General features: G+C 40.9%; 1 protein-coding gene across 1 annotated transcript in view; it reads right to left on the reverse strand.

Moving 5' to 3' along the window:
* Nucleotides 1–25,733, reverse strand: part of LOC131260295 (protein eva-1-like) — a 75,924-nt gene that overhangs the window by 41,797 nt on the left and 8,394 nt on the right. The window contains exons 2-3 of the mRNA XM_058261990.1: nt 12,687–12,809; nt 8,741–8,859 (exon numbers count right to left, since the gene is read on the reverse strand). Of these exons, the coding sequence (XP_058117973.1) occupies nt 8,741–8,859; nt 12,687–12,809 (242 nt within the window). The remainder of the gene's footprint in view (nt 1–8,740; nt 8,860–12,686; nt 12,810–25,733) is intronic.

A 25,733-nucleotide genomic window follows, 5' to 3' on the forward strand; every position in this document is an offset into this window, starting at 1 on the left:
GATGGCCACGGGGAGGCTTTGGTAAGATTTCCCCGCATCCCGGGGGGTTCCAACTAGCCCCAGCCAAAGGAGACTCGGCTTTGTGTTTTTATGCCATTTGTTGGCGTGTTCTTTTTTTAGTTCGGGCGATAAACGAAACCATCTGGCTGTAAAACACTAAATGAAAATCTGTTTGATGTGATTGCCAACATTATTTAATTTACCGAGGCGCTGCGAAAGGGTCAACGATGGTCGAAAGGAGCGGTGTGCGGCAGGTTGCAGGACGAATTTTAATCCTCAACCATTACGTGAAGTAACGACCGTTTCTCTTTACGTCCTTATTGATTCACGTCCACCTCTGGAGCCGCTGCGCGCCACCTTGGGCGTGTATCCGCCCTTAATGATGCCCTCGGCCGTGCCATCCGAAGGGACGGGCTGGGTACTGTTTAGTCTAGAAAAACAAGGCTTTCAATTGAGTTTTAAGAGCGTGCTCAAACGGCATCGGTTCGATGTTTTATTGCTGGCAGTGAAGAAACAGTGAGCAGTGAGGATAACATTGAAATGACTGGCAGAGTTTACGACTTCCTTAATGATTTAATTTGTCAAGCAAAGAGCAGCACGTGGTAGATCACACCTGTTTTGCACGACACCGTTTGGCGTGGCGCGGGTGAAATTTAAGAAAAAGGATGCAACTCGAGCTTCAATTTGCCATCTCCTTTCGCGTGTGTGGCTGTCAGTTTCTTTTCTCGTGGAAAATATCAAATCCGATTACTGTGTGTGACAAAGGTTTCACGTTTCTGTTGAGCCCGCAGTCGCTTTCAGTGCTGTTTGCCATTTATCTTACTTCCCATCGCCAGGCCTCCACTTTTCTACCCATTTATTCCACCCAATTGCACCTTTCATTCAGTGCGTAGGCTCTGCTGCCGCGTAACCTGTCAACGAATTTGCTGAAATGGCAAAATTTGTTCGAAGCCAGTATGGTTGCCCGTCATCCCTGGTGCTGCCATAACCTCTCGATCTCCGCGGTCTATCAAAACCAAAGTTGAAAAAGCAGGAAGAGAATATCCTTGATTTCGTTTGAGCGGCGTGACAAGAGCCGACAAAAGGGCAGAAGCAGGGAAAAAAACGGTACAAACACATCCTAGCAGCAAATGGGCGTCCCATCAATTTCCTTTCCAGCGGAAATCGGGCGAATAGCGCAACGGAAGGAAAGTAATTCGTTCGATTAGTGCCCGGCCGCTGACAGATGTTCTCAATTTCAGAAGTTATCAGTGAAATCGATCGATTCGGTATCTTTTTGAACGCGAACGTGATGGAAGCTGATTGTGCTTGCAGCCGTGAAGGCCAAAAGTTGACAAGTTTAAGCTGGAGGAACTTTGAATCGGTAACAGTTCATCACGAAAGCGGCATCTTAAAGTGTCGCTTTGAAGTGGCTTTTAATCTGGCTTTTATTTAGCCACGACGCTACTGAAGTTTGTTAAATGAGGTGCAAGGCAGATGTTTCAATTGTAGATTAAAGCTATTTTTCTCTTGGTTTTCTTTTGGTAACAGTAACAGGATGCTTACTTTTTGTCTAAGCACTTTTAAGTAGCGTCAACTTTTCTTGTACATTTTAACACTCGTACATTTTAGATGCCCGTGGAGCTGTGATTTTTTCATAAGAGTATTTTTCCAATGGCATTCTGCATCCTCCGACTGGTGACACATTACAAGAACTCCTACTCTGTATCACTCCAAACGTTGGAAAAAAGGGCCTGTTCAGAGCTGGCTGTCCAGAAGAGGACAGAAAATGCATACTGCCCACACGGTACATAGATTTGACCGTTTGACATAGGGCACATACCAAAAACCCCTAACGATGTGAACTGTTCCATGCAGAAAAAGAGGAGGGCACATGAAAAGCATCAACCTGAGCATGGGCAAACTGTCAAGTGAAATGGACGCCAGAAAAAGGGAAGCTCAACCCTTTCGCTGTTGGTGAGCGTGTGTGCTTTCTGACGTGGACGAAAACATGTTCCACCAGACGGGTGCCATTTCGGGGAGCTTGTAAAAAAGGAGCCTGGTCAAAAAGCCCACTACCAGCTTGCGCTTACAACTCGTCCCGTGCTCGTTGCGGTGAAGCCATTTTTATTCTTTGCTACCGTTACACTATTTCCACACTGGGAGCGATGAATAAATTGGATGAAGAAAAACACCCAAAATGTAGAGCAGAACCGCAAGCTTTCACTGCGTCCATTCTAGCGAGACGACGGCGAAGTCTGTGGGGACAAACCATGGGAAACCAGGCGAAACAAAAATTGGTCATTTATCAAAAGCTTCGATTTGAAAATACCATTTATATAAAATCAACATACCACCGAAATGGGGCTGCATCGAGAATTGAATAAAAAGAAACAAAAAAGAAAAACGCTTGCTCATAAATTTTCAGCGAAACTCGTCACCAGCGATTTCGGTTCGTTCGTTGGCTGGTGATTTGCTGCCAACTGGAGGTTTTGCTTTCCTTTGCGGTAGTTTTCCGTGTTTTGTTCTTGCTAGCTGAAGCTAAAGTTTTCTTTTACCACGCTTCTGGCCGCGTTTGCCTTGTATGTTGTAGCAAGAATGCTGGGGCGATATTCGTAAAACGCCACTTTTCATCATCAATCTTTTTTTCGGGATCTCATTTCTTTTCCCTTATCTGCAACGGAACGCCTTTCAGTTAATGCAAGCACAGTTTGAACGGTTTTATTTGTTTAGCCATTATTCACACATGCAGCGGCGATAGAACACTGTCAGCACATTAAGCCGCGGGATTTTTTGGGGTTTTTCGAACAATTTCTCTTCGCACACGATGCACTAATATTGTAAGTAGGGGATATCCTTGAACTCTTTCTTTGCAATATCTGTATTCATTCCAATTTACCAACCGCTTGGAGTATACATTTAAATAAAACAGTGCTTGTGTTTGATATCGTATCGCTAACAAATTCAACCAAATGGAGGCGCATGGTCGTTTAATCAAAAACGTCTTGTAAACCGTATTATGATTATTATTATTATTATTATTATGATTATTATTATTATTTTTATTATTGTTATTATTATTACTATACATTTCGTTCAGACCACGTATGCAAATTTTTGTTACAATATTTTAAAGTTAATGTTGTACAAATGTTTAGTTGCAATGGAGACGCCTGGTTATTTGTAAAATATTTTCCGTGAGATGCACACCACAAAAACTATTGTTATTTAGCAGAAAACATAGTTGAATTCTTTCCTTTTGTCAGTAACTATTCAACATTGTTTAAGCACGTTTTTTCCAGTGTTCAAGAATGCCCATCAACCTGACAACAAGTGGACCATAAATTCTGGGATTTTGATAATCTTTTGAAATGGATTGATCAATCTGCTCCATTCGTATCGGATTTACTAACCATTGCCTTTGATCACGAACAGGTCTAGCATACACTCACACGTTGTCGAAAGTCATAAAACCATTCCCCAAATAACACATCGCGTGATCTATTTGATTTTATGGAACATTCTCTCGGACGGGTTTTGCTTAATAAAATATTAATTTGAATCCTGTTCGTACGCCAAACTACGGCTGGTCGTTAACAACACACCCAGAAGACGCCAAAAGGTCTAGAGGTGGTTGAACTACTAGTAGGTTCGTTCGGGGCGCACCCACAGTTTTGTGACGGGCAGTCGGCCCGCCTAAGACGATGGCGCCTGCGGGAAATGGGTGCAGTGGTGGTAAAGTTTAGTGCACGTAGTAATAACCATTTCAGGCCACCGGTGCCCATTAAACACCCCGATGCCACGTGATGAATGTCCCTCTTTGTCTGCACCTTCCCCACCACTCGTGGCTGGCTTGAGAAAGTCTTAGCTACAGGTGAGTTTCATGGCGGAATCTTCCGTCCTTGCTGAAAGGAGAGCCAGTGTGTGTGTATCTCTTAGATGACTTAGTCGTTTGTCATTTGAGGATCCGTCGGTTGAGGAAACCGCGCGAATCCATAACCTTCTTGGAGCTCAAAATGAAACGATGGAAATGGGCGATGAGTGATGCAAAATAAAAGAAAAATATTTGAAAAAGGACACCGCAACCTGAACCAAACACCTGTTGTTCGTTTTTAATTTGCCTTGAAACTAACGAATGACAGCGGTATGTTTACCTCCGGTGCTCTAGCTTTCAACGCAAATTTATAGGAAACCTCCAAAGGGAAAACGAAAAATGGACCATACTTTTGTGTCGGTGGCGTCCTAGTGTCGCAGCAGTGGTCATGCAGATTGTTATTACTTTGGCAACCGATGAAAGTTTACTGCAGATGGCAGGCATAGATCGTACCAACCAACCCTACCCGCCACCACCGTCGTCCGCCCGTGTGTCGGACGCTATAAAAATTAAGAAAGTTTATTTCTAGTAAAAGCTCCTTCCTTCGGGGTCCGGCCGCTGATGCCACTTTTTGTCAGTTATTATCGTCTGCCCAGCCCTCGGGCGCGTAATAATAGGATTAAACATAGCCTGACCGTACCGTTCCGTAGCGAAAGCCATCTTGAGAATGGGCCACTACCGGACGCTAGACCGGATTTCGTTCTGGTTATCATGTTTTTTCGTTCTTATTCTCACCGGTACTAGTAGCCGGGAGGAAGTGCGAGTAGGAGGTGAAAAGGAGAGAAAGAGACGGAATACAAAAAAAACTCAAACCAAGATTTCTTGCCAATGTACTCAGGGATGGCGAAAACCGCAAATCCAGACGTCCATAAGGCGACGATACCGGACCTGCCGGGTGAACTAATGTTTCAGAAAAGGATTATGACAGCTTACGTCCGCCGGGACGGTCCTTTCCGAAGTGGGTCCACCGCACAGGAAGTTCTAGGCGCTCAAGCATACCAGCTCGCCGTGAAAGATGACAGTGCAAGTCCATCTGCATCGTCCCCACTGGGTATTACAGTCTTTCGTGGCCGGTACCATCATGATGATGATGATGATGACGACGACGATGGTGTCCGTGAAGACCTTTGCCGAGACCATTGTCCTTCTTCTAGCGAACAGTACCGGCTTGGTGTCCAGTAAGTTCTGTCTAATGGTTCCGGAGTAAGAAGCGCACTGGAAATGTTGCCGGGCCTTCTCGGTGCGGCTTTCGAGAGGTGCTGAAGGAAAACAAAAGTGTACATAGTTCTCCGCCTTTATAATGCGGCCCGTTTCGGACCGAGGGCGGGCTTTCATGATTCCTTTTCGTTTCGTCAAACAGTAAATCATGCACTGAATTGGGATGGCCGTAATTAATGCAATTATATCATCCCACCGGGAAGGAAGGGTTCGCGAAAAGCAACGTGAGAGGAACGAGACGGTGGGAAACTCGGTTGCCTAGGCGCTAGGAGTGGGTAGGATTATAACTTAAATGAAACATTCCCATGGAATGCACGGACGGACGAAAGCGCGTCGGCAGGGAGGTTGGCAGAGGCAAAACACAAAGTACTTCTCCGTGCTTCTCCCCGCCAGACGCAAACCACTTGGCCTGTGGGTTTTCTTATAACTTTGTCAGGTTTTCCGGCGGTCAGAGGTTGGCCTCGGCACAGGCCGCTTGTGCATTGCAAACGAGATTAGAAGTTTTCTCTTCCCGGAAGACATTTCTACGGTTTGCACGGATTTTCGGTGGCTGCTTTGAGTGGGACACACAAACACAAACTATCTGGTGCGAAATAATCCCCTCAAATTAAGCATTGGCCTTCGCGCTGTGAAATCAAGCCGGTGCTGCGCAGAAGATTCGTGCACCGAAACGAGTTGACGATTCTCAAGATGAACAAATGAAAGGCTAAAAATGCAACTTTCGCGCATATATAATTCCCTTGCAGATAAAAAAGGGCAGCCTTAGCGCACATTCATGGAGCACTTGAATCCATTCAGGCATCCAACGAACACTAACCGTACCATGTCTCTATTTCATTCACTCTACCAAGCTTGATTTCCTAGTGACGGAGTAGTGTTAGCATGCTTCTGATCTTGCCAAATGTTGTTTTGATGTACAGCCGACAAGAGTTGCTACTTGATTAGAGTTTGTACCGTCAGTGTCTGTGTGTATGTGCAGCTTAATGTGAACGTGCTGATAAAATATCATCGTCTAACGACGTCATCTTCCCGTGAGCCGTAAGGACGTTACCGTGTCACCATGGTGTACGATGGTGACGATGATGGATGCTGGTAGTGTGGCAGAGTAAACACGGCAAAGCACTAAGCGTATTCTGGGAGTATGGCAAAATAAATCCTCTCGAAAACATGCTCCAGATGACTCCCGGAGATAGCCTCCGTAGGGGATTTGCGTGGAGCAGCACATTGCAGGAAGGTAGCTGATGCAGCACGGGGACCATTGGGTGTGTAATGTAGTTTATCATGCATTACCCAGGGTGATTAGAGCTTAAGAGAGATCCCATCCGAACTAGCGAGCTGATCGCCGGTTGATCATGTTGAAGGAGTTTGCTTTTTTGCTGCTTTAAACTAATGTATTCCGTGTTTTCCTCTTTGAAATTATGTAGAAAGTAGACCGTGCAGGACTTTTGTTGGCACAAACGTTGATCCGATTTTAATCTGTACATACCAATGTTATCTGTTGAATATACCGCCAGTCGTATAAAGTGATACAACGTTTCAGGTTTAAGTTATGTTGAAACAATTTTCTTTGTAATTGTTGTTGTTTTGCAACAAAATTTTTTAAAGAAAATGTCAGTGATATAAGAAAGGATGTTTCAAACATATGAATGTATTTACTCCTTGATCTATGTTTTCTGTAGTCTGTACAGTATCTTTCTTCGAGGCGCTGGTTTTACGGATAACCGCTCAATTAAACATTCATTGATGTTTTACATGTTTCACTTTGTTTTACACAAAGTTTTACAAATGATTTGAAATGAAAATCCTGATACATTCTGATACTGTCTTGAGAATTTATTGTGATAAAATGATGAATCACATTGGATAGTTGGTATTGTAATCATAAACCGTTCATATATTTGTAATCATAAAATTCATATAAGAAACATTTAACTTTGTTTCTTGACTTTTTTAACTTCATTTAACCGACACTGTAGACGGAAAAAATGGAATTGAAGCAGAAATAGCAAAAAGAGTGATTATATGCTTATTATATCAGTTACCAATGGTTTAAAACACAAATAAATAAATGATTAATTTCCATACGCTTGAAACATCTTTTGGTTTAAATTTGAACTTTTCTTTTCTTCATTTTGCTAGTATTGGTATTCTGCCTTTCTTCATTAACCTTTTATTGTTACTTGGAGTTTGTTCAAAAATATCTATTTACGATAATTATAATAATCATGAATGTTAGCCGCAGTATTTAAATGAGCAAGATAATATTCAAATGAGCATGAGAAAAAATCGTATCGAGATTAGAAATTTATAAAGTTTGAGAACTCTCGATAAACGAGATGACCGTTTCGCATCCGATGGAATGTTGTCACTTCGAAATTAATATCACTCAAAGCAACTCGTAACGGTCGTTTGCTTTTATGGCTCCACTTTATGAATTCTTTAACCATCATCTCTTCCCCCTTGGGCTGGTCCAGTGAAACTAGACCACTGATTGAAGCTCTCGCCTACGGCCAACCGCTCCATTGGCACGGTTTAACGGTTGAGGTTGGCCAGGGAAAAGTTTACACAAGCGCACTCATTAAAAAACAATTCACCAAAGAAGTGGAACCATTATCGAATATTAGCGCCAAGCTCTGGCCACATAATTCATTGCGCTTCCCTGCGACAGATTGGCAAAGAAGCGGGGCAAATAATGGAAATGGTCTTGTGAAAGCATAAAAACGGGCCCCATCGGTCACTGCAGCGTACCACAAGTTGAACACGGGTTGGCGGATAGCTGGCGGGTTTGTTTGTTTTAATTCCGTTTTTTTTACTTTACTTTTACTTAGATAGCGACAACAGCTGCCCAAAGCACGAAGATAAAAGATGCCGGTCGTCTTTCCCTGTCCAAGGTCCAAGGGGGTCAAAATAAATTAAATTTCATCTGAAAAGTGCTTCCTCGCTCCGAGTAATTGGAAACTTACTGGGTGCTAGTCGGTTGGTTGGCTGAGAAAACAAAAGCGAATTTCCATTATCGCATCGCGATCGAAAATCCTTATCATCGTTTGTCTTACCCGCTTCGTTCGGTGACGACCGGGTATATTCCGGATTCACGTCAGTGCGTAATCGCCGGAAACCGCCCTCACGTGCGCACTTGGCCGCGATGATTGCCCATCAGCAAATGTAAGAACACCAGTACCAACTGCGAGCGAGCGTGCGGAATAAATTATGCATTCTGACATTGGCAGTGTTTGCTAATTAGCATAAATTATGATTTATCGCGCTTTGTGTTAATTGCCTTCATTTACGACGGATTGGATGATTCGTTTTTTTTTTTGCCCAGTCCCGTTCGTCCTTTGTGGTCAACGAAGTGACGGAGAAAGAACTCGTGCCCACTTGCGGTGAGGCATCTGTCTGTGTTCTTTTTTTCTCGTATAACTTTCTCCAGCCTAGTTGCGCTTTTTACAAATGCTAGCTTGCATTTGGTTCCATTTGACCTCGGAAAGAGAAAAGCGTAGTAAACTTTAATGGTATTATTCTGAGGGTAACGCTGGTTGTTATTCTTTTATATTTTACTTAGTGCCATGTTATTTTGGTGCAATATTCCAATGCGTAGTTTTGCTGACATGTTTTAAATATTAAATTTGTCTCTTCTTTAAATAATATAAAAATAAATTGAAATTCGCTTACCTGCAAGGCGTTTGGCCAGGTACAGCTTTCTGGAGCTTTTATCTCAATTTCCGTACCGGGTATACTGATGTCAAGTGCATCCTCCGTGCTTGCAGGACAAAGGTTTCGATCATTCGCATCTGTGGAAGGGATAAAACCGAAAAGAGAATAAATACAAAGAACGAAACATCTTTATAAAAGTTTACGCAACATTGTTCAAACAAATAAGGTGTTATTTACAGCATGTTTATGTCACAAATATTAAAGACGCTTGCAATGTGACGTTATGCTGCCAAACGGGACGAATGATTCAATGAAACTCAATGCTTTAATGATCCGATTATCGCAGTATAAAATTTACAGGAGCATAAAATCCATTAACAAATTTGACGGAAAGCAATACAAACAATAAACCAGCCTGTCGAAGCAGGGTTATCGAATAGCTACGAAAGCGTTCTAGGATGCCACAAAAAAAAAAAACACTACGCTTTATTGGGGTTATGGGTTCCCACGCCCCCATGTTTTTTTAACCACTAAAATTTATGTAGCTCGAAAAGTAATGATGATGAAAAAGCGTACCAAGCACTCCTAAAACAAAAGAAAACAAGCCATCCGCCATTTGCTTTCCGGGCCGTTGCATCGTTGCTTTATGGCCATCATTTGTTAATGCTTCTCAATTAGTTTCCGCACGTACGGCTTCCGGGTCGGTGTTCGATTCGGTGCAGCAGCCTTTTGCGGGCTTCCCCAACAATACCGCAGGATTCTGTCAACCATCAAGTTCGAAGGCCTCAGGCGGGTCCCTTTTAAGACCTTCGAATGGTGCTTGCTTGGTGGTTTGAATGGTGCTGCGACCGCAGTGGGAACCATATAAATCAAAACCAGTAAATCCGATAACGAGACCGGCGGTGTTCCAAGCTTTTCGCCGAATTCGATCCTAGCCAGCCTTGCGTTCCTTTGTTATGCCATAGAGTGTGCGTGTATGCGCGTACCAGCCGAGGCTACGATTTTTCATAGCGAAATTCAATGCTCTGCGCCGGCACTTTCTTCGATACGTAAAATGGTGATAAATGTTCCTTTAAAAAGATTGCAGCAAATTAATTTCCTGCGCAGAGTCGATTTTTTTTTACTATACTGTCAGTGGCAAAGGAAATGAAGCAAAATATACATTACTCGGTGGTGAAATATGGCGAAACCGATCGTAAAACGAGCTCCACTAATAAGCTGAATTATTTAATTATTATATTACGCTATGTCGAATAAAAATCAGACACGAACTGGAGAGAAATAAAACCATATTAACAAATTTATTTCACGAGCTTGTCGCAAAGCACTTTCACGCAGCAAGCATACAACGGTTGGTCTACAGGAATCTTTTAATGAAGCATATTTTGCTGGTTCTGCTTCATTTCGTAATACGATTTTGTTCACGAAACCTGATTTAACTGTATCATGTAATAAAGTGGATATTAATGAACGTATTCGTCTAGCGTCGGTGATATAAGAATTTTGTTTTAGAATTAAACTTTTTTGTTTGTATTATTTGTCCATTTGTAGTACGAATAGATCTGTTCGACGGTCAAAAACGGGTTGTGCCCTTTTTTATACAATACAATAACTTGTACTACGTTTTGTATTATTTACTTGAGATTCATGTTTTTACATAACCTCCTGTGTTTAATGAAAACATCTAGCCATATGTCGCTGTCATTGGATTACAGTAGCGGCATGCAATGCATACATACGTTTAGGGTTATTATTATTCAGACCGAGTCTGAGTGAGTAAATATTAATGAAAATCCCAAATTTACTACGTTTACTAGTATTTCAAATGTAAAATATCGATAAGTTCATTGATGTTTACGTTTAATGCGTGGAGAGCTTTAGCAGCGATGATTCAATATTGGTCGCGTTTTTTTGTGTATAAAAAGTTCCATACTTCAAAAGCTAAAATATATGATAGATTTTGTACATCGTGTACCGTAAAACATAACGAGCAAACAGTTCAACGTGATCTCACAGTTGATCTCGAGGTTGGAGTCGGTTTCCGGTCGAATGTATAAAGGCAAGATATGGTTTTGGAAGCTTACGGGTGGTTTTCAAATTTCCTGTACGCTCGCAGCGTGTGCGGTTGCGGTGCTATGCCGTTAATGTGCCGTCGGCAGCGAGAGTGAAGATCACTTTTTGTCGAAGGAACGCACTAATCGAAATTAAGTTAGATTCAGTCGTGTGGCTGAGCCTTAACCCGGACGGGCGTACTCTTCAAAGGTTCACCGCCACCAGAAAGCTAATTAACGTTATCGATGGTGGCACCGGAAATTCCGATCCTGAACATTGTCAATTTCATATTAGCTGGTTTCAATCCAATGCTATTACCGTAAGTTAATGCATGATTGAGCTCTCTAATGATTCGATTGGTTTGATCCATTCAACGATCATTATTGGATAGGAAGGTTCAGATTCAAATGGCGTGCTCTGGTTTACTTACGTTTATTTTTCACATTCTTCGAGGTTTGAACACATTTGACGCATGTTTTATATTAAGCTTGAAGTGTATCTCATTCATTTTCGCTACTTCCTAAATATACCCAAACTTCAACCTACTCTTTTTGATTAAATTTCTTCACTTCTGCAATCTTCAGGAATTACTTCCGCTGATCAAAATTTCTCGTCGTTCAGACAGTTTCAAACACTTGAATGAACTTGCGTTTGCAAAGAATTCAAAGAAATAGAAGGTTTTTGTCTCATTTTATATATTCTCTTGCTCACTCGAAAGCGAGAATAGACACGAACGAACCCTGTAAGCTACGACCACTACCGTGGTATGTAAAAGTCAAATTTCATGTTAACTGGTGGCGTAGCGACAGCATCCGTCGAAAGAGTTTTTTCCGCCAAAGTCCTGAGAAGTGGTTACGGTTTGGTGATAATGACAATTTTCGGGTAGTACGCGGAGGTCAAAGTTCTAAGCCTTTTATTTTCTACTCAGGAGATTGTGGTGCCACAAGCTAGCGAACGAAACTTTGCGTGCCTTCGCGCACGAATGAGTTTTTAATTAATTTTCCATTATTCATTCAGTGTTTTCGAATGTTTTTGCAGCGGAAGTTTTGGTGGACCAAATGCTCGGTTGAAACTTGTATCGACAGTTGCTTTGTGTGAAACGGTTACGTCAAAGTTTTCTTGCACACTTTACTGTACAGTCGCGATTGGTTTTTTTTGGAGTTCGCATGACGACGTCGTGGTTTTAAGTAATGAAGCAGTGAAGGAAATTGATTGATTATGCGTTCTAAAGCACGATGATACCGAAGAAGTTATATTGAACCATTTGAATGGATTTTTTTAGCCAAATTAGCGATTCCTGTTACGTTCAATTTATTGTCCTGGTTTGAGTACACGGAGAGAGTTCATCGTTCGAAACGTTTTGGAAGTGGTGAATTGATTGGAATTGAAATTTTATCTTTTTTTTTCTGTGAAGGCTGTAAATAATTTAATAATTTAATAATTTTCGCCGAAAGTAGAAATGCTTTGGAGATTATATGCTTTGTGTTTGTGCAATTTGTCAGTAGATTATTTTTAGGTTCAAATTCGTAGCGGGTGCCCATGGCGCAGCGGTAGCGCGAGGAAACACCACACCACAGGTGTGGGATCGAATCTCGAGTCTGGCACCCTCCGGTATTACGAACGGCTGACCACCGATCTATAATATACCGTCTTTCGGTCACACAAACTCTCTTCGGAGAGAGGCCTTGTCCCATTAGGGGATGTCGTGCCACATAAAAAAAAAAAAATTCGTAAGCAGCACGATTTTTTTTTTTTTGTCAAAATTGTAGCCTTAATTCTTGAGAACCCTTCTTGAGAACACTATTCGAAACGGGCAAATGCCTAACACCCTCATCATCATCACCATCATTTAAGTCATGCGAGCTGCACTAACTTCCACCCTCTCAATCCCAGGCATACAATTTTTACTTACCAGCACTCCGACCATATTGAGCTATTTCGATAGAGATGCTCGTACCGCGAGGACAACTTAATGTGACAAGCTCTCGATCACACCCGGCTCGTTGATATGTGCGCAACGTTCCAGACAGTAGCGCTGTAAAGAGAAGAAACAAATAAATATAGAAAGTTAGTGTGTGAAGGTCTCTACGGAAGAATTGACCTTTGTTGGCAAAAGCTTTGACACTTTACTCGCAACGTTGAAACCACCATATAGAGAAATATTTGAGAGAGGCGAAAGGGAGAAGCTGACGAGACGTCAAAAAATGAGATAAGTAATAAAGGAAAAATAATACGTTGATAAAATTACCTAACTTTCATAAAGGATAGTGTTGATACCGTAAAATAACAATAATTGATACCGATAGTGTTGACACTGAACGCATGGTCGAAATCATACAGCAACAAATGTTCGAATTAATTCCAATAGCGCTGATCAGGTATTTAAAAGCATGTTTGTTTTGTTTCACAGGGTTATTTTAAATCAATTCAAATACATTTCATGATCAAAACAACTATTTTTTCCAACAAATTGATTTTCGAGGTTTGAATGTTGAGGTGCTTCATATGTTGTATTGAAATGGCATATATGTCTGACATTTATCTTGAATTGTTTACAGGGAAGGAATTGTAGTACACTATTACCGCCAAACAACACGCATCGTTATCGAGACGTTCGAAAGCAAACTATTTGAACTGTAAAACAATAACAAAAATGTAAAAAACAGCGAAATCAGTTTTATTGTCTTCTTTACACATCATCCGTTCGATGTTCGATAGACAAAGTATAGGAATGTTCATTTTTTGCCACTGAACAATTCCTCATTGTACGCGGTAAACAATGTTCATACCCTGGCAGCACGATTAAATTCCCACAGCAAGGTGACAACATCAAAGTTCCGGTCAGCATGCTTTGTACTGTTGGCCACAGCACACGGTAGGATATTGCACAACCAGTGGCGGTGCAATGTTCTTTGAAGAAAAATATAACCCAATTCATCCGGTTTACAAATGAAATTGGCCGTCTGAGTAACGGTAATGCTGCTTCATTGCGAGAAGTTAATGATTCACAAGACTATTTGTTAATGATTCACAAGAAGAGCTCCAAACTGTTTGAAAAATCTTAATTAATTCTACACCACCGAATTTTTGTTTTTAACTTATAGTATTTAATTTATTTCAATATACAATCCTGCAAATCATTCATACTCGTTCGTTTGACCTCATATAGCATCATTCACATACATAGCTGTTAATGTTTCTCCCACTTTATTTCGCAAAGGAAGTTGCAATTGAGCTATTTATTAACTTTAACATCATCAGCTGTTGAACGTAGGTTGAAAATCACGATAAATCAATCAAAGGTACATTCAAGCCGATTATTGAATATTGAAGTTTAGTCAAGTAAGTATAAGTGGAAGTCTAATACAAGTACCACTTCTGAGCACTTTATTCTTTTCCGTTTGCTAGATTTTACTGAAGCATACTAGAGTTAGATACAACTTTCACCCGACCTTTTTTTTGCATTCTCTTCCTGACATAAAATCTCCATCTAAACGCCAATTAGCGTAATTCCCAATTATTCCGACTTAATATTTTATACTGTTTTTTATTCTTTTCGCTTTTCGGTGTCATGAAATTTGGTATTGAGTTCATGTAAAAAGAATATGAAAAAGAAGTAAAAACACCAGGTCCAGTCGATGAAGTTAGCCAGCTGCCAGTAAACTAAGTCCAAAGTGATAATGGAGCTTGCTTAAACGTCGGTGCCGGCTCCATGAAGTGTTTTATGGTAAAAAAATGGACCATCGCCTAATCAGATGGACGATAAGTATACAGATACTCAAGGCAGAACGCCTGCAGTATTACAGAATCATTCCATTTTGAAAGGAATGAAAATCTTTCAAGTTGAACGAAGCTGATGGTCAATTTCGGGCATCGAAAACTGAGCTGACTAAAGTTTTTCAACGAGTGCCTTGCAAGTGCTCTTTGGAAGGATTAGGAATTTTTATGAATTTAGAAGATTTAACCGTTTTTTGTTTCGTTTGCACTTCGGTACAGTTTCCGCGAGGTCCAAAAATAAGGGACGGATGGAAACAGAAGCATAAAACTTAAAACCTTTGGTAAAACCTTTTCAGAATATAAAAAACAGCTAGGTAGGAACGCATGAAAAAGAAGTGATAATCTAAAAGATGGTAAATAACCAAACGACTGTTCAGCAACCTTTATTAGAAGGATGATGTTTGATTCATGGTTTATGCACTTTGTTAAGAGTATGATTCATTATGCAATTATGTATAAGAAATATATTGAGTACAAGAGAAACCCGATTGAAAATCAATAACAGAAAAAGATCTAAAGTAAGCCCAAACAGCACCCTTGTTTCTATCTGTTACAGAACTTAAGGCGCTTTTTGTTAAAGTGAATAGCATTTCCTGCGACACGCTTCTGATTTAGGCTGTATTAATCTTTCGACGGTACTACAAATCATCACGATACTTAACAGCTTATTCCAGAAATTAAATTTTCACAACTTCCCCGGTGATGGTTACACGGGTAGTACATAACACGAAAAAACTAGAGAATAAAAAGCAAGCGCAGACTACCTCTAACGGTGCTCACCGGTAAAAAAGATCCAAAACTGTGGTCCCTGAAAAATTCACCTGACTTTCGTCCGCTCTCTGTTGTGGAGCAAAAACCAACGGTGGAAGTTTTCCCTCATTTCTACGTTGATAAATCACTGACAACGAGTCAGACGGTGCTGTAAATTATATGCTCCATTTCGTAAAACACCCGACCCAATGTGTCCCGCCCCAAAGTGCCATCGGTGTGAAGAATGGTAGCGTCGGTTGGTGAGATCCTTCTGCAAGTGATTCACGAAAAGTTTGCAGAAAACAGGCAAACCATCGTTTCAAAAACAAAAAAAAAGCTTCATAAAAACGTTGAACATCCAGAAAAGCGGATCTCATAAAAAACACACACTTTCTCTGCATCAAACAAACCGAGGAATAGGGAAATACCTCAAACTGGGGCTCCAGGAGTCATGCGGGATGCTTTTCGTTAGACAAAAGAAAAAACCGTCGATGCCTACAAAATGAAGAAAAAGTTGTGAAAGTCATCCCACAGTATGGCGCTAGCAGCAAAAGCATTGTCATCTTCTCAAACCACCCACCGATCCACGCCGAACACACTTTCACCTTTCACGGAAAAATGGACCCATCGTGTGCGCGGGACGAAAAGTTGACCAAAGTATTCCAATATAAATTGTTTCACCCAAAACACCCATGCGAACGGAAGGTGCCAATCGCGGGTTGGTGAAAGCGCTCCGGTTTGACCAGTTTACGTGCTGGCGACGCAAGGACGGGCAGGGGTGAAACGATTGGGTGAGAAAATAAATTTATATACGATCATACCCATCTTCGCAGGCCACGCACAGCACCCGGGATCGTGGTGATAACGGCGGAGTTGTTGGCCAATTACTTCTTTGAAGGACTTTGACTTGTAAAGTTGTGTGGGAAAAAATTGTTCCTCCCCTCATAGAACCGCCTTTTTTCCAAGTGGCGTTGTTCGTAAACTGTGTCCCAACGGGCCATATTTTCTCGGGGCGTGTGGCAAGCCATCGACTGTTTCTATCCTCAGCTTTTGCATCACGATGGTGAGCAATCTGCAAGCTACTGTTTTGTTTACTTTACGATTATTCTCACTCCCATTGGAAAATGAAATTCCTTATTCTAAACATTGTTGGAAATTATTATCTTCTCCCCGTTTTACTGATGCAAACCAGATTGGGGTAAAAATGTTTTTTTGGAGCAGAACGTTTCACGTATGATTTTATTCGCGTTGAATTTGTCTAAATCATCCATTTGTGAAGAATGTACATCACAGTTATTTGTTGAAATTAGCTTTACTCTATTTTTAGTGGATATTTAATTACGTAGCCAGCGTAGCGTGGAGGATGTTTATGAATGCCAGAAACATAACAAGGAAAAGTTTTGTACTCTTTGGCAAGCATGTATCAATTTTTATCTGATTTGGTATTATTGATTTTGATTTATGAGCAATTTTCAAATTCAAATAGTTTCTCGATTTAAAACCATCGTTTAAATTTTGACAGTGTTTCCAATTTCAAGGAACCAATGAAGGTTCCATCAGATTTATTCAACTTGTTTTATAATATTAAGATGGTCCAATAAGTCAAATCTATTTAAAAAAAAGTTTAGTTAGTTAGTTTTCACTTCTTTTGGAACACTTCTCTTTCTTGCAGTTTCTACTTTACTCAACTACATAAAATTAAACAATGGAAAATATCCTGTTTATTGCTTTACAAAAACTGTAGGTTTTATGTTGCAATAAAATTAAACTGAAAACCAGTCAATTGAAGGAAAATGATAACAAATCCATCAGAAATGAAAAAAAAAGCAATGCAATGGTAATGTACAATACTTTCTTCTTAGAAAGCTAATCTTTTTCCTTCTATTTTTAATCTTTGTGTGCTTTCACCAAATTCCAATCGTAACGTTTTGCTGCGTCTATCTGCTATACTTATTTATGCGGGACCAGCAACGTTGCGTCAGCTTGGAATAATATCGTTCACGTGCGCTGCTCCGAATCGCGTTAAGCGTTTTCGTTCAATTTTCCTCAGCTTTGTCTCCCAAACATATGGCATCGAATTTCATTTCAAAGATTTCGAAACGAACTTTCAACCGTGATGTGCCGATACCAATATTGCATTTGATTTCCATACAATATCGCGAGCCCGGTGACATCCTGATCGTTAACAATTGGGTTCGCTCAAGCGGCGCATAAATGGAGATTGTACCGATTGTACCGACACTTAAATACAGTTATATTTGTGATTTATAATCAATAAATTTAAAAATTTAGCATACCCGTAGAGCAGTTGCTGTAAATGGTTGAGTAATCGATCGGTGAAAAACGACGGCGAAGCGCATTCGTTATCGTGCGGTGAAAATGTTTTTCCCGTGTTGAGCTGGTCTTTTTTTCTCTTTCCGGAACTTCTTTCCCACCTAAACGTCCGCTGAAATGATTTATGTTTTCCCACCCTGCAGACCTACTTCCGTCACAGACACCGCTTGAGCACGAACTTTTTACAGAAACGTATCAATTTAACGAACGATCGGCCACACAAACATCCGCCTCGAAGATTTCGCACTGGGAGGATGTTGTTTTGCGTTTTCACACTCGACCGGATGAAGTGTCGATTATGCAAAGGCATATCGAAAATGCGGAAATAAGAGCTGCGTGAAGAGACGCGAAAAGTAAAGGAAAATCACTGATAGAACATACGTCAAACATTCAAATCCCACCCAATTCGGTCGAATCTAAAGGGACTATAGGTTCTCGGGGGGAGATGATTTTGTTTTCTTCCTTTGTTGAAAGTCAGTAAACGGAAATACTGATCTCCGGCCAAACCTTGTGCAAGTATGCCTAAACCGGAAAGGAACGTCGGTATTGTCTTGAAATCGGGTTCGGATTTATTTTGGTAAGAGATTCGACGTGAAATATTGGTTTCCGGAATGAGCAAACATTACAGGAAATGCTGACCATCTTCACACCTTTATTTGTGTTCTTGAGGATGTAAATATGTTTTGGTGTTTCTGCAAGTTTTCAGAAAACAGTATAATGGTTCTGTCTTTTTTTTCATCACACAGTTGTACGCATAATAATACATAAATAAGTGAGAATCTAATAATTTATGTTGAGAATTTTTAGTTTTATTTAATACTATAATTACTTACAGCTCCGTTTCAAGAATATCACAAGTATCATGAGGCATTTTGAGAAATGATTAGTCTTATTTTTCGAAATGATCAGGTCGCTATTTTTGAGGTTTTACTCTCCCGATACACGTTGTTCTGTCCAAAGCTCCAAAAGAAAAAGAAAACTATAAGAAAACGATGTTTAAACTCTACTTTCACCAATGTTCAATGAATCAATCGATCTTGCTGCAGCTTTACGACAGCCATTGCTTTAAGCGGAGGAGAAATATTCTCCCATTATCCTAATCCGATCACGGCAATACATAAAACTGTCGTAAAATCTTTCGGTTGCTTGTCTGGTGTACCATTAAACACGCAGGTTACACATGGTTCGGTGCTAAACCGCGGCATTACCTTGCTTCACAGTGGCCCACTTTTGTTTCGTAATTTTGTATCGTCGCATAGAAGCGCCAGATTAGGTAGAGAAGTTTCACAGCAAAACGTTTAAATCCATCCGCCAACGGGAATGTCATTAACATGAAATCTACACTTGGTCGCGTTCTTGCAGTAGGTTGATCTGCTGAGGAAATAGTCAAACCATTTCGGTGGTTTTATCAGCATGTATTAGTTTAAAAATGTCTCTCACGAGAATCAAAGTTAGAAAAGAGAAAAAAACTTATCTTATTGGTTATTTTACGGAGAAAACTTCAACTTTCTTTTATAATTTAAGGTTATACATAGAAATCACTATCAATCTAAAGTCCGACAAAATGGTTTAGAATGTTAAAAGGGTACGAGCACATATTGTTAAGATACCGTTTGTGTATGAGTCCGGTGAAGCGTTTTAATCGGCCGATAAGCTGCTAGCTAGCATACTCAAAGGCTTTGTCATCGCTTTAGAAGACCGTAAAGTTTCGGAGATGAAAGACAGGAAGAAAAGTTACCATTCCATAGGACCATAGAACTATGAAAGGCAAGAGACGTAAAGGCATGTTAGTAACAGTGCATGTGGAAAATTTGATTCCCCTCTTTCAAATATCATCCGGGCGCAATCTACCATTTTGAGAAACTTTTTGCTTGGGTAAACTTTCAACTTTGTTTAGATTTCATCGATACAGAAGTTTTGCAGTTCTCTTATAAAAAGATTGTGGCTAGTCAACATTGACCTATTCGTGAAAAAACAGATACCTTGGACAAGACAATTCTAGAGCAAAACCATTTTAATTGAATTTGTTCAACTTTAGTTGATGTGTATATATAAAAGTAATAAATTAAGAGCAATGTTCAGTACGAGCTATATTAAAGCTAAAGAAGTTTTAAAACATTCCACTCCTGGATTTATAAGAATCCAATATATGGTTTACACAAATTTCAATATTTTTATATTATCGTTTAATGGTGATGCTAGCATACACACATGTTATAGTGAAAATCTCTCGCTACCTTCTTAATGGCTGAAACATTCTTGCCTATGAACCTTGCTCCAGCTTGCGAAAGTATCTGTGCATCTAAGAATATGCTCGTTAAGGGCTCCTTTTAGATTCATGAGCAAATACTAGGATTTTGCATATTTTCATTCACAAATTGGCACCATTCAATGGATCATTCCCGTAGGACTAAACTTGTTCGGTCATTTTTGATGACGTTTTTCAATGCATGGAAGATTCTTAAGCAGAAAGATAAAGTTAAATCTTTCTACCTTCTAAATCAACCAAAAATAAGTCCAGTGAGACGAAATGTCTGTTTGACAGCTTGTAACGATAACAGTTTGATTCGTCAACTGTGAAGTAAGTTTGTGAATTCACAACTTGGATGTTTGAAAAGTCTCTAAAAAACGCCTTTCCGTAGCTACGAAACTTTAAATAGCAGTCAAAGGAACTTCTAAAATAAAAAAATTAGCCTATTTTGTAGACAATGAACGTTACAAGTATAAGAAAACCGTTCCACCTATAGTCTAGACTCTCGAGTCATTTTAAGGATACATTCCAAAATATAGCTCATTATACAGCGTGTAACTCCCATCATCTTACAATTCAGGTACCATTTTTCCACTCTTGGCTCACGTCATTAAAACTTTCGATCCTTGTGCATAACGATCCGTTCGGATGTTAAACTGAAAGTTAACAAAAAGAAGTGAAATGTGTAAAGTTTATCTTTCCCGTCCCAAAACCTTAACTTGTCTGCAGTCGTGAGCGAAAGGTGTGGGAGTAAAGAAGAAACAAACTTGCCCAAGAAGGTTCCCTTGCTAGACAATGGTGAAAAATCGTCCAAGAGGCATCCTGCTCCCGTTGCCTCTGGGTTTACCTTCTCCCGACCATGTATACTAGGTGGAGTCTGCTTGCGCATGCATGACGCTAATCCGGCCAAGATGAAGTGTCGAGTGGCAAAGTGAAAAATGCAATTGAATAGCAAGCAATCCAGCAATTCGGTGGTGTCGGTGAGGCGAGAATGTGCCCCTTTCAAGGCGGTGATCGTAAGGCATTCCCGAAAGAAGAAAAACGCAGCATGACTCACGCTTAAGGGGTGCCAATGTGGGGTAAAGTGGAATTTAATTTTGCACATTGCCCCACGACTCACGCTTCACTGTTTTTTTTCTCTCTCGGGCGTTAAAAGTTGCTCGTAAAGGGTTCGTGCGAATTTCACGAATGAAACTACGCGGGAAGCGTAGTTCGAGCGGATTTCTTTTTCCCATTCACTCCTTTTCAACGCTTTCCCCAACGTTCGTGAACTTGAGAAAGAACGGGTTTTTACGGGATTTCTTCATTTTTCTTTACTCCTCACTTCCATCCGGTGCCGGAACTTTCCTTCGGATCTTTAAAAAGTCGAACGATGCTTGAACGGCGCAAGACACTTTTCGCACCGAAATGCAACTGTAATAATGTGCACGTGCTTCCAACTCGCCAGTGTGCAATGTCTTCGTTTGGAAAATTCGAATCCCGGGACGGCACGGAAGCTGGCGCAGGCGATTATGCCAGATGCACACCAGTGTTTTTATCTACCTCCGACACCCTCCTCCAGCCATCCGAACGTTCCGGTGCAACATCTTCCGCTCAGCATAAACGTTGACTCGTTTTCCAGTGCATCGTTCCCTTTGGTGCCTTCGGTGGAGGCATCGTTGATCATGGAATTATTGGAAAAAGAGTGAAGCACACTGCTTCTACACCTTATCAAGGGAGCGGATTTTCGTTGGCCATTCTTTGCAGCTTTGGCCAGGCTTAGGATGGATTCACCCCAAACTGCCAGCTGTCTAATACGGCTAGGAAGAATAAAAGCGTTTTTATTTGAAGTTTGCAACCGTTCCTCTGCGTGAGACAACGTGCGTACGGACTGGGAAAATGCCGGCTGTGCAACTGCAAGTGCATGCCCGTAAACAAAGGTACACAAAAAAAAAAAACTACAATCAACCAGTAGCGAAACTAACGCTTCTCCAACGGTTCTCTTATCGCCAACGGATACAAATTCGATAAGCGGACGTTTTCCGTCCGTACAAACACCCCATCCGAAACCGATAAACCTTTTCCCGGGAGCGCATTGCCCGTGGAGGAAAATGGCATTTTTCTTCGTTTTGTTTCCTATCTGCATGGTCTCGTCTCACCACTTTACATCCCCGTTTACGTGACTTCGAGCGTAACGGGTTCACACTGCAGCACGGAAAGGACGAGAAGCAGGGGCAGCCGAACGATGTACACACTTGGGAGCGAGCTTAAGTGTAAAGCACATTCGGTTATCTATCGGCATCGGGATAAGTGGAAATAAATTATTCATTCGATTTTGCAGTAACACTTGTGCTTTCTGTAGAGCCATCATCTAAGCCCCGGTGGATGAAGTTGAAGATGCGCCAGAAGCCCGAAGGAGCGAACGGCAAAGTCTGGAGGATAGAATTAGATTTACGTGTGCATGTTCGCTGCTTCTTCGAGACGCATTCCTAATGCATAAATAAATCGAAATAGTCACATGGCATTAGCAAAGTGATAGTCGAACTTTTCTTGATTGTAACGCTTTAACAATGTTGCATTTGTTGTAGTAGATATGCGTTTATGCTATTCTTGTGGAAATCATTAGTTTTCATACAAAAAATAATTAAAAAATAATACTGCTCCAAATTCATTGTACTTTAATTTATTTTTTTACTACTACTTCAGCAATATTCAATTGATGTCTTTATTTACTAAAACACGTTATCAAATAGATTTGTCGTCTCGTGAAATCAAACAACACGACATGTCGAAAGGTCCGTTGTTTCTATTTACGCAACTAAAAAATCGTCAAAGCTGTCGAAACAAGTCAGCCAGCTAATAATAATTACACGCTTCGAAACCAAACCAACCGACATGTCGTCACGGACCACCGTCCGCCCGTTAGTGGTCGACACCTCCACCGGGGCACGACCAGTACGGTCCAGCTCAGATCCCATTTCCCGGCGCATTCCTTGCACGCTGCCAGCAAAGGAAAATATTTGTTTGCGAAATTGAAATAAATGTTCATTATTTTTCTCACCACGCCAGAAGCATCTCATCCGCCAAATCGACACCACGATCGTTGGCCGGTCGCTTAAACGGTGCACGAAAACGGTTTGCTCACTTTCCCCGTTTGCTAGCTGCGAAAACTCGTCCCGCCCGAGGATGGGAAGAAAAATATTCGCCAAATTACCATCGGATAACTTATGTGGCCATAAAACTGGCGGCCCGGGGTTTCCCACGGGCGCGCATCTTTCACGTTTCGGCTGGGTGGGCGAGTGATTGGTACTCCAGTAATTATCGGTGCTCACTTTCCCGGCCTGGCCTATAAAAAAAGTTCGGGTTTATGGAGCAAAGCCTCCGCTTCACGCTCCCTTCGGGCGAAGCAGAAACTTTCTCCGCCCGCCCGACGCTCGGACCGGCGCTTAACGGTAATGGCAAGCATAATTCGTGCGATAGCCAATAAAAATTATTATTTCCCCAGGCTATCGCTATCGCTGGGGCGGAAGTTCTAGGATGTTCGTAGAAAATGTTTGGTGTTTGTCGGTGGTGGGAGTTGTTTGACCAATATCCACAACGAATCTATCGAATCTGCAGGTTTTGGTGGCATTTTATTAGGCTAATTGAACAGTGCGAGGTCAATGATGCGATTGGTGCTAAATGGCTCGGAAAAGTGTTAATTCAGTAGACGATCTACTTGTTCTGCGAACGGTGAATATTTTCAATGAATTTTTCTGTATAAAAATAAAGAAATCGTTTCAAGCTGACTTACTCCTGATTAACATAGCATAACTTCTGTTTAATTCTTTATTATAATTGATAGAAACTAACTCTGGTTATGAAGGAATTTATTAGTTTTATTATCACTTGTCATAAAATTCCCAATACGTTTTTATATGAATATTGAAGAAAAATTGTCATCTATAAAACGAAGAAGCGTTCATATTGAAGCAGTTAAATGTACTACCAAAGTATTGTGTAACGTTATTGTAAACCATGGCGGCCATAATAACCATAATCAATTACATACCGGCCAAATTCATCCATAAGTCATGGTCACAAAGAATCAACCACGCCTTTTTAATTAGGAAACAGAACTTGTTTTGAAAGCTGAAACAATATCCAAAAGTTTTGATGAAAGCCAGCATCAGCTCAGATGGTAAGATTCTTCCGTAATGCCAAGTGAAAGTGAAGAGAAAAGGAAGCCATTAAAATAACGACTCCATTCAAAAACCCACTTAAGTCCATAGAAAAAGTCCAATGAAATCCGATAGATCGAATGATTAATTTTGTGGCCAGCGGAGAAACCATGGAAAACTCACTTCTCATCGTCGGTTCGCCGGGTTTTAGACAACGATGATGATGATGATGATAATCATGAAGGAAGTTACTTTGAGCCAAACTCATAACCATAGCCCTCGCTACTCCGGGTGGAATGGATTGCGAAATGGTGTCGGAAACAATCCTGAAGATTTTTATGAGCTTAAAAGCATAAAGCTTCCGGAAGTGCGTTAAACGAAAAAAAAGCATCCGAGGGTTATTGAAAAAAAGGATCACGAATAGTCACGACAACAGCCATCCCGTAGCATGACGATTGGCGGAAGGTTGCTGAATAATCAATCAATATTTTATCATTATGATGGCATAAAACGTGCAAATGATCCGATGGGCACAAAATCTTGCAGGGGTAATGGAAGATGATTTCTTGATGACTGGTGACTGGTGAAAAATAAGTACTGGGGCATAGATTGCTGACCTTTGCAAAGTGTCCCTTGATGCGCTACAATGGTTTGAAAGGGAAATACAAGTACTCGAAGAAGGTACGAACCCTTGAAGGCGCCAGTGTACAACAGTACCAACCAAATCGTTGTCGAATCATCCTACTGGCACTTACCTTGTCCCTTCGTTCAGTCACGATTTTTATCCCAGCCTATTCGGTGCCTTTCGATACTGTCCGATCGATAGAACGATCGAAACATTCAGTAAATTGAATCAGGTTAGCAAAGTTTCGCTCGGGCACCACGATGGCCCCAGCTTCAACCGGAATGTTTTTTGGCACCGAAATTTGCTACCCTAACGACCAAGTCTATTGGACCACATTTCGACGCGACCGACAAATCGACCGAGATTTGATCGAGCAAACTAAATAATGGGTAGCGGCTTAAAAATAGCGCTTCCCTACTCGTCGAACCAGAAATGGTGCTACAACAAGGCGAACCGCCGCAGGGATGGGGTCAGAAGTTGGTGACGAAACTTTCCGGCAGACATGATGACAAAACGACTTAGGATCAGAATCATCACCATCTATTTTCTATTTTTCAGTTGCAGTTGTAAGACTGCAGATTTGATGTATCTATATTTTGTGATGTTATCAAATTTTTATTTTCATTTTTCATACGATGTGTAGATATTGAGAGAGAAAATTTAGTAAATTTTACATTTTTAGTATTTGTCAAATTTTCTGGAAGGTTTGCATCTTTAAGCTATACATTTTAGGTAGATGTAGAAAAATGTAGCATGATACTTCCACTTTCTAAATTCTTAGTGAACTAGCTATAAAACGTTAGAACTTTTTTTTCACGCATATACCACTGTAAACCGGTATCTCACTTACTAGCATTGCGGACATGCTCAGTTGCCTTTCCTTTCCCATTTCAATCGGTCGTGTGGTGGTTTGTTTACGTTTTAGCATAATTCTGCTACCACATGATGCCGACTGCTGCCAAGAAGAATGAAGGGAAACGATGCCCTCATGCTATTTTTGAATTCGCCCGTCCGCACGCTCGTGTCACTCCGGTTCATGTTTGTGCTATTTTCGTATTTCGGTGAACCGGCCGTTCTCGGCGT

This window comes from Anopheles coustani, chromosome 3 (assembly GCF_943734705.1).
Source record: "Anopheles coustani chromosome 3, idAnoCousDA_361_x.2, whole genome shotgun sequence".
Taxonomy (NCBI): domain Eukaryota; kingdom Metazoa; phylum Arthropoda; class Insecta; order Diptera; family Culicidae; genus Anopheles; species Anopheles coustani.